The sequence below is a fragment of the Palaemon carinicauda genome, chromosome 15 (assembly GCF_036898095.1).
Source record: "Palaemon carinicauda isolate YSFRI2023 chromosome 15, ASM3689809v2, whole genome shotgun sequence".
NCBI lineage: Eukaryota > Metazoa > Arthropoda > Malacostraca > Decapoda > Palaemonidae > Palaemon > Palaemon carinicauda.
Genome location: NC_090739.1, coordinates 16285186 through 16300525, shown reverse-complemented (window position 1 = coordinate 16300525; position 15340 = coordinate 16285186). Strand labels below are relative to the sequence as shown.

General features: G+C 37.6%; 1 protein-coding gene across 1 annotated transcript in view; it reads left to right on the top strand.

Annotated features, from left to right (window-relative positions):
• The window catches only part of LOC137654485 (repetitive organellar protein-like), a 7663-nt gene extending 3552 nt beyond the window's left edge, over positions 1-4111 (top strand). The window contains exons 2-4 of the mRNA XM_068388148.1: positions 717-828; positions 1406-1603; positions 1932-4111. Coding sequence (XP_068244249.1) covers positions 768-828; positions 1406-1603; positions 1932-3568 — 1896 coding nt within the window. The 5' untranslated portion in view covers positions 717-767 and the 3' untranslated portion in view covers positions 3569-4111. The remainder of the gene's footprint in view (positions 1-716; positions 829-1405; positions 1604-1931) is intronic.
• Positions 4112-15340: the final 11229 nt, after the last annotated feature.

Below are 15340 nucleotides of genomic sequence, written 5' to 3'. Positions count from 1 at the left end.
AAGAGTTATTGGGTTCTTTAACTGACCAGATTATACTACATTGGATTCCTCTCTGGTTATGGCTCAATTTTCCTTTGCCCACACATACGCCGAGTAGTCTGCCCTATTCCTTACATACGCTAAGATAACCAAAAATTCTTCTTTTCTCAAGGGTTAACTATTGCACTGTAAATGTTCACTGGCTATTTTCCACTTGGTAAGGGTAGAAGACTCTTTAGCTATGGTAAGTAACTCTTCTCGGAGAAGGGCACTCCAAAATCAAACCATTATTCTCTAGTCTTGGGCAGTGCCATAGCCTCTGTACCATGATCTTGCATTGTCTTGGGTTAGTGTTCTCTTGCTTGAAAGTTCACTCGGGCACACTATTATCTCGTCATTGTTTATATATATAAAAAGGTCTGTTTTAACATTGTAACTGATATTAAGATATTTCACATTATTTATTACTTCTCTTATCCTATGTAGTTTATTTCCTTATTTACTTTCCTCAGTAGGCTTTTTTGCCCGTCGGAGCCCTTGGGCATATAGCATCCTGTTTTTCCAAATAGGGTTATAACCCAGCAAGTAATAATAATAGTTATTTCATAAGGGACTGATTCATAATATTTGTTTTTCTTTCTTGGCTGTATTGAGATATATTATTTTGAAATGGTTTTCAGGCTACTTAGCCACAAAAAAATAATCATGTGTTGTATAACATTTATGTTTACTTTCAGGAATAGTTCTGTATCACCTGCTACGGTTCACTTCAATTTGTATTTCCAAGGATGATACCAATATCCTGTGGGATTCTTACGACTCTGCTTTTGATTTCCTCTTCAGTTCAAGGTAATTATGGATTCATGACTCATTTTATTGTTTTTCGTATTATGATCAGTTTTTGTGTCTTGTATACTATACTCAAAACAGCGTGAATTGGACAACAGGAGAAGGCACCTTGTTTTAAACAGCATTCCCCCCACTGGTGCCACGTCTCCACAGATCACCCGCTTGGCTTCTTTCTCCAACCCTGCTCCACCTCCTTATCCTCTCTCCAAGATCTTGTTATAGGGATGTATGATGGGAAATTATCTGGTTAGCTTAGATAGTTAAAGACTTATATTGACATGTTGTGAAGACAAGAACTTTGCATTATCTCTGAGTACTGAGAGTAAAGGTACTGTATGTTTTGATAGTCACTCTAGTGCTCTCTCAGCATCATTACTTAGAGTAACAGCAGTCGGAGAAGAAACTTCAATGTTTCAAGGAGATATTTTTCAGAAATTCTAGATGTTTTGATCATGTTCAAAGCAGTTCTTCCAGTGATAGAAATACAGATAATAAACAATAGTTATTATTATCATTATTAGGTACGGTGGAGGTGGGAATAGAGGTTTATTGTAATTCTTATCACCTTAATATGCAGGAGAGCAGGGGCAATGGAATTCATCTCCCCATGTCCATCATCTCATGGGAAAGGCAAGACACCATTCTCGCAACGAAACAGCAGACTTAATCATGTCTAGACTGGAATTCTCAATTAAAGGCATCTCAGGTTCACTGTTCCATAACAGTCGTCCACATCTCTCGTGTAATGATAACGCTGGACTCTTTCCTATTCCAGGTAAGATTATTCTTTGTGGAAGCAATCTAAACAGCTTCTATGAATCAAGTATCCCTATTAGGTAGTTTTGAGACCTCACACATCCTATTGTGATATTGAAATATTGTGAATGATGCTGAATTCTTTGTGGTCCAGTATTGAGGTTCTGGCTTCTTGATAGGCAGTGGGAGTATTTAATCTCACTCGATACTTTTTGTGGTTTCTTAGATTAAATCCAATAGGCTAGTGCTGATACTCCGCAGCGAAATTTGAATCTATATATGAAATAGTATGTTTTCTCTATGAAATGCTTATGTTTTGTAGCAACCAAAATATTTTTGCCTTGCAGGTTCTCGTACAGATTTTTACCTGTGCGGAAACAAAGAAAATAGTAGCACAAATGAACCTATTTTTACATATAGCTGCCCTCATGGAATGACTTTTGATGCGGAAATTAGCATTTGTGTTTTTTCCCCATCTGCTGTATCAATTACCGATGCCAAGAAAATACTCAATACACTTGTGCAAGAAGCTTCAGAAGAGGAACCACTGTTAATTTTCAAGGCCAAAGGGGACTCCAGTTCCTTGAAGAGTAAGAGGTTAGGTAAATTTGCTGGGATTCCAACCCTCGTTTGTAGAGAAACTGCTAACAACATAATCAGTGAAGCCAATATTATTCACGCCCAAATCTCCCATATTGACCACTACATAGCTCATTTACAAATAATTGAACCCCAAGAGTTACTAAGTCTGCAGCAAAGGAATTATCTCAAGATTTTGGAAGAGTATAACATGGATCTGCAAATTGCTAAAAGCAATGTCAAAATGTGGCGGAACCAAAACGGTGTTTTTGATGCCATGAAAGAGGTTCTACTTTTAGCTAAGAACTTTGAGGCAAAGTTTATTAATAGATTTACAGTTTTTATGCAGAAGGTTGGAGGGATTTTGAATGGTAAGAAAAAATTAACAATCAGCTCAAGAGAAATATGGTTTGATACCGAAGCAAACATTACAGAGTTGCGAACTTTACTGTCTCCAAATCCCGATGAACTGATCCGTCTCGAGTATTTAAGGAATGATTTTAGTGAACTGCGAAAGGTATATGAGGAGTTTTCAATAAAAAATGAAATCCAAAAGATCTTAGGATTCCTTGAATTTGTTAGGAATGACGTTGAAGAATTAATGCTGAAAGTTGTAGAATCCGAGAGTAAAACTTTCTCCTTTGAAGAAAAGATTCGTGAAGATTACGGTAAATTTAAGAGGCATATAAATGTTGTGCAAGTTGCAACTGAAATGTTACAGAAAGACAAGATAGAAAATGAGAGAGTTAAAGAGGCCTTGGAGAGAGAAAAGATAATTTTTTCAAAGAGAAGGGAAACAGCAAAAGGAAACTTAGCAAATGTGCAACAGAGAAAGATGGAGGCAGACAGAAAACTCAATAGCCTCCGTCATCAGAGGTCAAAAAGGGCAGTGCCTCCTGCAATTCCAGTCATTGGTGGTGTCATGGTAGTTGGATGGATTCTAAACAACCTTTTTGGTAATAATAACAATTATGCCAGGCAATTACAAAGGAGAATATCATCCTATCAACAAAGCATTGCCATCCTAGAGCAAGAGATAAAGTTGATAGAACAGGATATCACTGTTTATGACATGCGCCTCCATGCATCTGAAAGGAAAGCTGAAATTTTACAAGATGAAGTTTTAGAGTTAACAGAATTTCATAGGATTTTCAAAGCAATAGAAAACCAGTTACAGTTTGTTGAAAGTTTGCTGATGAATGCCAAAAAGGGAATTCTATTAGTTAAAGAAATCTTTCAAGACCTGTCTTTTCATTTAGAACAACTTATTAGTGAGGCAATGGAAGCAAAGTCCGCAGTTGAACAGAGAGAATTTATGCACTTCTTATACAATGATATAGGAATTATGAAATGTCTTTGGGGTGAAGTGAGCAACCGGTTATCATTGTTAGATGGATTCCAATGAGGACTGCATACTGTGGTATTCCAGACAGAAAGGATAGAATTTGTGTCTGAACGTAGAAGGATAAACAAAGTCTTTTAAGCTAGTTGTTACACTGGTCATTTCTTTAGCTTGACTAATATTCTCTTATGAAGCATAGCGTTGGAGAAGTTTTTTGCATTCTTCAGTAGATTGCTTGGGGTTTCTCTCCGGACGGGGACTTCTTGACAAAATATCATAGCCATCAAACAAGATTAATGTTATACTGTATAATAAAAGACTTCTAGAATCAAGAATGTCACTAGTGATAGTAATAATTATCAAGCTTGATTATCCTTTTCCTCTGGTGGTAGATATAGACCCATCACATTACTTGAATGTCTTTAGAGCTAAGGCCCCATTAACCATAAGACTGACTAGGTTGAATCCCTGGGACCCAGCTAAAGCAGGAGCCCACTAAAGACAGGGACCTATGCAACCTTTTTTTTTGTTTAGTGTTTAATGGGAAAACTATGGATTGTTTACTTCAGTTTTAATATTATTATAATAAATTGTACGAAAAGAGAACGATTTTTTATTCCCTTCCTGCCATTTGTCTATCCAGTCGCTTAACTTTTGCTTCGTACTGAAACTGCCTGTTCAACCCCTGCCACCGAGTTGCTCATGGGCATGGAATGGCCTCCTCTACGTCAGCGCCAGGCAATATGATTCAAATTCTTAATCTAATCCAATTTACCTTTCTCTAATAGCTTAGAAAGACTTGAATTATTTCTGAACTTTGATTCCTTTTCCTTTTCCTAGTATATTAGATTTGTCCTTTCTGAAAAAAAACTCCTTTTTATCTTATTCTCAGACTTGTCATTAGATGACAACATTGCAACTGCCTATGAAACTTCCTTTCTTTTGATATGCACTCGGTTACTAAGATTAGTGAAAGGAGAATTTTCTTCTGAACTGAAACTAAAATCATTCATTCTTCCCCATGGCAGCATTGAACTAGCTTGGAGAATGAGGATGCTGTGGTTTAAGTAAGATCTGCAATGCAACAATTTTGTAGAGCATGTGCTACTTTCTTAGAAGCAATAAACTGATAAATCAGTTGCCTATGCCCAAGTTCTACTGCAGTTCTATTCATGCTCAAGTTTGAAACAATGCCCTACTATGCTTGTAAGAGTGGTGAGATGCTGGACATCATGGCTCAATATAAAGACTGAAAATTTTTGGGATCACTTTTAATCCCAAACTATCGCCCAGAAGCCCACCCTTCTGTATACGGGTACAAGCATTTGTTGTGGTTAAGAAAAGGAGATTGAGGCTAGCAACTGCACTTCTTCTTCTGTAGATTACCCTGAGCTTTTCGTCAAAATGTCATAGCAAGCCCCCAAAGCAATCACACTCCCAAGGACTTGCATAGTTACAAGAAAGTTGAACTCCTCCATCACTATCCAGTTCAAGAAAAATGTGTATTTTGAAAAATGTATACATGTGTAATTGCCTCCTTGAAGAACATGTTTCAGTGAATGTTGAAATATTAATTTTTTGTAAGTGTTTAGGAAATTGAGATGCTAGGCTTGGTGTGTTATTATTAGCAATTCAGTATATTATTGTTAATTGCTAAGGTACAACCCTAGTTGGAAAAGCAGAATGCTATAAGCCCAAGGGCTCCAACAAGGAAAATAGCCCAGTAAGGAGAGGAAACAAGGAAAACTAAAATATTTTAAGAACATTAACATTAAAATAAATATCTCCTATATAAATTATAAAGACTTCAACAAAACAAGAGGAAGAGAAATAAGATAGAACATTGTGTCCGAGTGTGCTCTCAAGCAAGAGAGCTCTAACCCAAGACAGTGGAAGACCATGGTACAGAGGCTATGGCACTACCATGACTAGAGAACAATGGTTTGATATTGGAGTGTCCTTCTCCTAGAAGAGCTGCTTACCATGGCTATAGGGTCCCTTCTACCCCTACCAAGAGGAAAGTGGCCACTGATCAATTACAGTGAAGTAATCCCTTGGGTGACGAAGAATTGTTTGATAATCTCAGTGTTGTCAGGTGTATAAGAACAGAAGAGAATGTGTAAAGAATAGGCCACACTCTTCGGTTTGTGTGTAGGCAAAGGGAAAATGAAATCTAACTAGAGAGAAGGATCCAATGTAGTACTGTCTGGCCAATCAAAGGACCCCCATAACTCTCTAATGATAGTATCTCATCTAGGTACAGGGTTTATCATAAAAGTCAGCAGACGCCGAATATGTTTTGGTGGAAACTGACCAGTTTTAACCCTTTTTCATAGTATTCAACTCCTATTACAGCTTGTTTCTTCTTTTGTCTATGATGCTCCTTTGGAATTTTGTTACCTCTTACCATCTGGAGGGCTATGGCCACTGGTCTAAGAGCTTCTTCCGGAGATAAAGCTCTGTACAATCTTGGTGTGTGTGTGTGTCTCCTACCATTTTCTCTATATGTTTCTTGTGTCAAGGTTTAGTGACCCCTGTTCAAAGGACTTTTCATTATGTAGCCTACCAATAGAGATGATGAATATGAAAGATGTGGTGCATCCATTGTTCTCAAATGCTAAAGAAAATTTCAAAATTTGTAAAGTTTGTGCCAGACTGGTTCTTTGTGGATGATGCACAGGAGTAGTTCCCTAATCAGTGATGGATTACATTAAACTTTCATCCTGTCTAAAGCTCTCACTCATTCTTGCCCATCAGGATGGGTCAGTGATGCCTTGCTCAACTCAGTAGTAAATCCTTTACATGAGAACAAGGTGCGTTCTGTAAGAGAGGTAGGATAAACTTTGCTGTCTATATTGTGAAACCTTTGTCTGGATAGCAAAATGCCACTGATGATATTTGTTTCAAAATTATTGTTGGATTTGCAGGTGGAAACAGAATGTTCGAAAATATCCTTTGATCACTAATTTGTTTAAAGTGAGATATACTTGATCTCCACGGTTCTAGGTTACTAATATATATATATATATATATATATATATATATATATATATATATATATATGTATATATGTATATATATATTTATATATATGTGTATATATATATATATATATATATATATATATATATATATATATATATATATATATATATACCTAGGAGGAAAGACAACGTTGGATGGAACACTTTAGTGAGGTTATGAATAGGAAATATGAAGGGAATAATTTGATTGATATACCTGAAGCTGATGAAGACCGTGATGTGCCTATGAATGAATTAAGTGTGTTTGAAGTCGAAGCTATCCTAAAAAACTCAGGAGATGGAAAGTTCCAGGATACAATGGAATAACTGCCAAGACGATAGTGGCCGAAAATGAAGTGACTCCCAGACTACTTACAAGATCATTTTGTAGAATGTGGCATGAAGAGGCAAAACCTGATGAATGGGAGTTAGGAGTGATGGTGAAAATAGCAAAAAAAAAAAAAAAAAAAGGAGATTGGACTGATTGCAATAATTACAGAGGCGTAACACTTATGTCAGGTGTTATAGAAATATGTAGTATGCTTATTCTAAAAAGACTGGAGAGTAAGATTGATGAAAAGCTGAGAGATGAACAAGCAGGATTTAGAAATGGTAGTAGTTGCACTGACCAAATTTTTATTTTGAGACATGTTATAAAGCAACGCATGGAATTTAGAAATCCCTTTTTGATGGCATTTTTGGACTATGAAAAAGCCTTTGATAGTGTGCACCGTCCAAATTTGAGGAGAGTCCTGCGTTGTTATCAAATTCCTCTTAAATATGTAAATTTGATTAAGTCTGTTCATGAGCATAGCAAGTGCAAATTTAATGTTAATGGAGTCTTATCAAATGAATTTCCAGTGAACAGCGGAGTACTCCAAGGGAATGTATTGTCACCTATGTTGTTTATCCTCCTCATGGATTTTGTAATGTGTAGAACAGTTAGAGTTGGTGGAGAAGGATTAGACTGGATTGGTGATAGAAATTTAGCAGACCTAGAGTATGCTGATGATGCTGTCCTTGTTAGCAGAACACCACAGGATTTGCAATGCTTGCTTACCAGACTGCATGAAATAGCACACGAGGTTGGGCTGAAGATAAATAGAAAAAAGGCAGAGATGATGAGAACGGAGTATGCAACAGTAGATGAAATATCATTGGAAGGAGAAAGGATTAATGAGGTAGAATCATTTAAGCATTTAGGAACTATGATCTCCATTATGAGGTCTTTTGAATTAGAGTTTAGTGAAAGATTGAAAAAAAAGCAAATCAGACAATGGCTAGGTTAAGTAAAATTTGGAAATAAAATCACCTGAAATTACATATAAAAATCAGACTGTATATCAATTTTGTGAGATCGGTGTTACACTATGGACATGAGTCATGGTATGCCAATGAAACAATCTCCAATAGATTTAGTAGATTTGAGGACAAAGCCTTCAGAATGATATTGGGAGTTAAATGGTAGGACTGGATTAGAAATGAAACTATAAGAGACTACTCAAGTGTCATGTGTGGGTGAGATCATGATGAGTGGTATATGGAGATGGTTTAGGCTTGCTCTTCGCACTCCCCAAGAGAGATTAGTTCACCAATGGTTCAGCTGGGCTCCAGAAGGCACTAGAAGAGTTGGAAGACTCAGGCCTACATGGTTGAGGACTATGAAGCGCAAAGTAGATGATGAATGGAGAAGTATTGAATTATAAGCTCAAGATAGAGACGACTGGCGAAATCTAACAAAGGCCCTTTGCGTCAATAGGCGTAGAAGGAGATGATATATATATATATATATATATATATATATATATATATATATATATATATATATATATATATACACACACACAGTATTTATATAATGCGTGCAGTAGAACCTTGGAGGTCATGGACGAGGCGCGCTGAAAAATTCCTGGCTTTAAAGGTATCAGGAAACGGTAGAGCTGTTACTTTTACATGGGAGGTAGAACAACTATTTAGGAGAAGTTAGGCAAAAAAAAGCATCTTTCTCTCCTACACGGCTTGACTTTGTTGTGGGAAACTTATGGGCCGAACTCTTTTTGTATAACAATGCATCACTTCCGAATTGGAGTAAAATTTTGTTCTTCTACCAATTTGAAGCCAAAGGTTCGTTTTTCCCGTAGTTTCATGTGCTGTGTGTGCTGGTGCATTGTTCTGCAAAAAGAACTCGAACCATAAGTTTCCTTCAACGAAGTCAAGCTGTGTAGGAGAGAGAGAGAGAGAGAGAGAGAGAGAGAGAGAGAGAGAGAGAGAGAGAGAGAGAGAGAGAGAGAGAGAGAGAGAGGCAGGCTTGTTTTGCCTATCTCTGAAATAGTTGTCCTACCTCCCCTGTAAAAGTAACAGCTCTACCCTTTCATGATATCCTTAAAGCCAGAAACTTTTCAGCACTCCCTCGTACATCTCACTTTGAACAAATTAGTGTTCAAATGATATTTTTGAACATTCTGTTTTACATGCAAATCAAACGTTAATTTCGAGGCAAATGATATTAGTGACAAAGGTTTCACAAAACAGACTGCAAGGTTTATCCTACCCCTCATCTGGTACGCACCTGCAAACCATCACTGTCTTTTTTTCTAATTTTGATTGTGTCTGTGTTTTTTGCTATAATTTAATTATATAAAATGGGGCCAGTGAATCTAAATGATAGTGAGAAAACTTTAAGAAAAGTTATGAGAACCACAACGAAACTGAGGAAAGATATTATTATAGAATTGGAGACTTTTAGGTCCATTTCTGATCTTTTCAGGCAGCCATCCAGTCTAAGGACTCCTACTCTCCTTACTGCAATCAAACTTACGTTTAATACAGTCATCAAAAAGTCTTATTGTGTGGACTATTTCAGGAAAATATGGATGTTTGCATAAGTCCAAATTAATCATAGTAGGTTGGCCAGGGCACCAGCCACCCGTTGAGATACTACTGCTAGAGATTTATTGGATCCTTTGACTGACCAGATAGTAATACATTGGATCCCTCTCTCTGGTTCCGGCTCATTTTTCTTTGCCCACACATACACCGAATAGTCTGACCTATTTACACATTCTTGTCTTTCCTCATACACCTGAGAACACTGAGATTACTACAATTCTTTTTCGCTCAAGAGACTGACTACTGTACTCTAATTGTTCAGTGGCTACTTTCCTCTTGGTAAGGGTAGAAGAGACTCTTTAGCTATGATAAGCAGCTCTTTTAATAGGACACTCCAAAATCAAACAATTGTTCTCTAGTCTTGGGTAGTGCCATAGCCTCTGTACCATGGTCGTCCACTATCTTGGGTTAGAGTTCTCTTGCATGAAGGGACACTCGAGCACACTATTCTATCTTATTTTTTTCTCTTGTTTTTGTGAACTAGTGTGTTGGGCAGGCTTAATAGAAGGGTCATGGATGCCTGGTGGTTTATCAAGAGGTTGTCTTTTCCTTATGTTTCTTTTTCTTTTCAAAACCATCCTTACTGTCTTCCCTTCAGTTGAAGTGGCTATCCTGGAGGGTATTTAGCCTTGCATGGTGTATCGGATCTTCCATGTTGACTAGTTTCTCCGAATTTTTTTCTTTAGTATATGGGTTTGACCAATCACATTATGTATATTTTCTTAAAACAGATTGTTTTTGTTATCATTCTTGTTAAGTATGATGTATCTATTCTATTACCATTAATTCTTATGCTCTCTGGAGGCATTGAGCGAAATATAGGACCAGTACGTCAATGTTGTGTACTGTATTGCAGTATTTGTGGTCTTCTTGCAAATATTCAAGACCTTAAAGTTGCGTCCAGACATTATGATATTCTTTTGTGCTCATAAACTTTGGTTTCTAATATGAGGCATTCATCTGAGCTCCTTATAACTGGTTTTAAGAAGCCAATAATTTTGAAACGGGATGCAATTAGTAGGGCCAGGGGAATGGCGGTGTATATTAGGACTGAGTACCTTGCTTCTCATAATTCCTGCCATGAATGTTGATGTCATGAGATTCAGGTAATAAAAGTTTGTGGCAGGCATAACAACTTCTATTTGTGTTCAATCAGCAGGAATCCAGACATGAATGATTCTATCTTTGTTTGTCTTCTTACCATTATGGCTAAGATACAAGATGATAGAAAGGCCTCTTTTGTCTTTGTTGGTGATTTCAATGCTCACCGTAGGGAGTGGTTAAATTCTGTTTCTCCTACCAACTTTAGACTTGCCTCTGAATCAGGATGTGGGCAAATCATAAGTGAACCTACTCACAGGTCTAGTAACTGGCATTATAACAAGTAAGGTTGGTTCTCCAATTGAGACATCTGATCATGCCTTTACTTTGTTAATAGTGAAGGCGGAGCAGCCTGTCCTTGATGTGTCATACTCATGTAAGATTTATATAAAATCTCAAACCGACTGGAATGGAATTTTGAGTGATCTTTTGGACTTGAATTGGTCGCAATTGTATAGTAGTGTTGTCCCTTTGAATGAGAATCTAGTCAACACAATTGACAGGCGTATCCCTTTTCGTGTGCTATGATACCGAGTGAAGGACAAACTCTGGTTCAGTGGTGATTGTAGACGTGCTTATTTGGCGAAGCAGGAGGCCTATCATCTTTGGAAGGCTAACAGATCAAATTTGACTTGGAACAACTATACTCAGCCTAGAGGTTTTGCTCAGAAATTTTATGCTTCAACTGAAAAGGAATACAATTTAACAATAAAAAAAACCCTTTCTGTTACAACCAAGGGACATATGACTACCCTTAAACCTGCACTCTTTGGTGTAAATGCAACAGTTCCTCCTTTCCTAAAACCAGATGGTTCTGTTACTCACTGTCCAAAGGAAAAGGCAACCCTTTTGGCTGATGTGTTTGACAGTAAACAGAGTAATAAGAAACTTGATCTTACTCATTCCTGTTTTCCTGAGGGTACACTAAGTAGTTTAGCTTTTCAATCTCGTGGAATTAAAGCTCTCTTGATGGACCTTGATGTTTATGGAGGTTTAGACCCAAATGGTATTTTTCCTTTGTTTTCTATAAAGACTGCAGATTTCTTAGCTCCAAAGTTATCTGTTATTTTGCACAAGTTAGCAAGAAAAGGAGCTTTTAGCACTTGTTGGAGAATTGGTAATGTTACTCCCCTATGTAAATCTTTTTGTGGTAGTTCAAGTCCAACTGATTACCATACAATTTCCATAACTCCAACATTATCATTGTCTAAAGTTTTTGAACGTCTTTTGGCAAAACGTCTTAATAGGTTTGCTGAAGGTAATCATCTGTTCCCTAGTTTGCAATTTGGTTCCCGTAAAAGCCTTGGAGCATGTGATGCCCTTCTTGCAATCTCCAATCTTCTTTGTCTACATCTTTTCCCACTTCTATGTGGGGTCGATGCTGTACAGAAATCCCTTGATTGTGGTCAGGAAATTCGTAAGATTGGCCTTGATTTTAGTGCTGCCTTTGACCATATTAATCATGATGCCCTTGTTTTCATACTTAAACAGTTGGGAGTCGGTGGGTTGTTTCTTGGCATCATCATTGAATTTTTAGGTAATTGATTGTAGATTTTTTTTTTTTTTTGATGGGCACCATAGTGAGTATAGGAATGTGATATGTGGTGTTCCTCAAGGTAATGTTCTTGGTCCATTACTTTTCATACTATATACGCATGACATGTTGTTTGTCCTAGAAAACAAGCTTGTTGCATATGTAGATGATGCTACATTCTTTGCATCAATTCCATACCCTGAATGTAGATCTGGTATTGCTGAATCCCTTAATAAAGATCTAGCTAAAATTAGTGCGTGGTGCAAATTATGGGGCATGAAATTGAATTCTAACAAAACTCAAAGTATTGTTGTAAGTAGATCAAGGACAGTGGCTCCTCAACATCCAGTTCTCAGCATTGATAATGGTTCTTTAACTCTGTATGACTTAAAATTTTAGGTGTGACTCTCGACAGCAAATTTACTTTTGAGAAACACATTAGATCTGTGTCTTCTTCAGTGGCACAAAAAATTGGTTTATTGATAAAGTCTTTCAAGATTTTCGGTGATCAATCTACTGTATTCTGAAGAAGTGTTTTAATTCTTTCATTCTACCTCATTTCGAGTATTGTTCTCCTGTCTGGTCTTCAGCTGCTGATTCTCATCTTAATTTGTTGGACAGGAACTTACGGTCTATTAAATTTCTTACTCCTGATCTAGATATCAATCTCTTGCACCGTCGTTCAATTAGTTCGTCATGCATGTTTTATAGGATTTTTCATAATTCTGATCATCCTTTACATTCAGATCTTCCCGGACAGTTCCATCTTGTTCGTAATTCTAGGCATGCAGTTAATACTAATAGTCAGGCCTTCTCCATCATGAGCCTCAATATTACACCGTATTCTAGAAGTTTTATTCCAGCTGTTACCAAGTTGTGGAGTGATCTTCCTGATCGGATAGTTGAATGGGTAGAACTTCTAAAGTTCAAAGTTGCAGCACACGTTTTTATGTTGAACAGGCTAACATAAGTCTTTTTATAGTTAATATATGACATATCTGTTTTGATATTGTTACTGCTTTTGAAATATTTTATTGTTAATTTTTTCTTAAATCATTTATTTCCTTATTAATTTTCCTCCCTGGGCTATTTTTCCCTATTGGAGTCCCTTGCTTATAGTATCTCGCTTCTCCGACAAGGGTTGAAGCTTTTCCAGTAATAATAATAATAATAATAATAATAATAATAATAATAATAATAATAATAATAATAATAATAATAATAACCAACATCAAACAAATGAACAAAAGGGGACCTTTCCTATCTCTACTCCTCCCCGGCTGATGAGGAATTCAGCCAAGTTTGGCTGGTACTGCTAGGGTGTCACACAGCCCGCCCTCCCCCATTATCCACCACAGATGAAGTTTCATTCTCTGAATCCCCTACTGCTGCTACCTCCGCATTCACCAAGGTGACTGGAGGAAGCAGCAGGGCCTACCAGAACTGTGTTACAATCACTCGTCATTCATTCCTATTTCTAGCACGCTCTCTTGCCTCTCACATCTATCCTCCTATCACCCAGAGCTTTATTCACTCCATCCATCCACCTAAACCTTGGCCTTCTTCTTGTACTTCTCCCATCAACTCTAGCATTCATCGCCTTCTTTAGCAGACAGCCACTTTCCATTCTCTCAACATGGCCAAACCACCTCAACACATTCATATCCACTCTAGCTGCTAAAGCATTTCTTACACCCATTCTCGCCCACACTACTTCGTTCCTAACCCTATCTAATCGAGATACACCAGCCATACTCCTCAGACACTTCATCTCAAACACATTCAATTTCTGTCTCTCCGTCACTTTCATTCCCCACAACCCTGATCCATACATCACAGTTGGTACAATCTCTTTCTCATAAAGAACTCTTTTTACATCTATTCCTAGCCCTCTATTCTTTACCACTCCCTTCACTTCCCCCAACACTTTGCTTCCTCCATTCACTCTCTGACGTATATCTGCTTCCACTCCACCATTTGCTGCAACAACATACCCCAAGTACTTGAACTGATATATACTTCCTCAAGTAACTCTCCATTCAACCTTGCACCACCCTCCCTTCTCGTGCATCTTATAAACATACTCTTACCCACATTAACTTTCAACTTCTTTCTCTCACATATCCTTCCAAACTCTGTCACTGATCGACCAAGCTTCTCTTCCGAGTCTGCAACCAGTACAGTATCATCCACAAAAGCAACTGATTTACCTCCCATTCATGATCACTCTTGTCTATCAATTTCAATCCTTGACCAAGCACTTGAGCATTCACCTCTCATACCACTGTATCAACAAACAAGTTGAACAACCATGGCGACATCACACATCCCTGTCTCAGCCCTACTCTCACTGGAAACCACTCGCTCACGTCATTTCCTATCCTAACACATGCTTTAAAACCTTTGTAGAAACTCTTCACTGCTTGAAAAAAACCTTCCATCAATTCCATATAGCCTCATCACATTCCACATCGCTTCCCTATCAACTCTATCATACGCTTTCTTCAGATCCATAAACGCAACATACACCTCCTTGCCTTTTGCTAAATATTTCTCGCATATTTGACTAACTGTAAAAATCTGATTCATACGTCCCCTACCTCTTCTAAACCCACCCTGTACTTCTAAGATTGCATTCTCTGTTTTTTCCTTAATCCTATTAATTAGTACTTTACCATATACTTTTCCAACCACACTCGACAAACTAATACCCCTTGAATTATAAAATTTTTGCACATCTCCTTTACCCTTATATAGTAGTACAATACACGCTCACACCCAGTCTACTGGTACCATTGGCAACATAAAACACATATTAAACAATCTCACCAACCATTCAAGTACAGCCACACCCCTTTTCCTTTAACATTCAGTTCTCACACCATCCCTACCGTGTGCTTTTCCTACTCTTGTTTCATGTAGTGCCCTCCTCACTTCCTCTCTTGTAATCTCTCATTCTCATCTCCCATCACTGTCACTGGCACCACAACACCTTCAACAGCAATTATAATTGCCTCCCTATTATCCTCATCATTCAGTAAACTTTCAAAATATTCCGGCCGACTTTTCCTTGCCTCCTCTCCTTTTAACAACCTTCCATATCCCTCTTCCATTGTCTCTTCAATTCTCAAACCACCCTTCCATACTCTCTATGGTTCCAAACCTTCTTATTCTCTTCATATGAACGATCCAATCCTTGACCCCGCCCCCAGTCAGCCGCCCTCTTTGCCTCTGCTACCTTATCTTTTACTTCTACATTTTTATCTCTATATCTTTCATATTTATCTA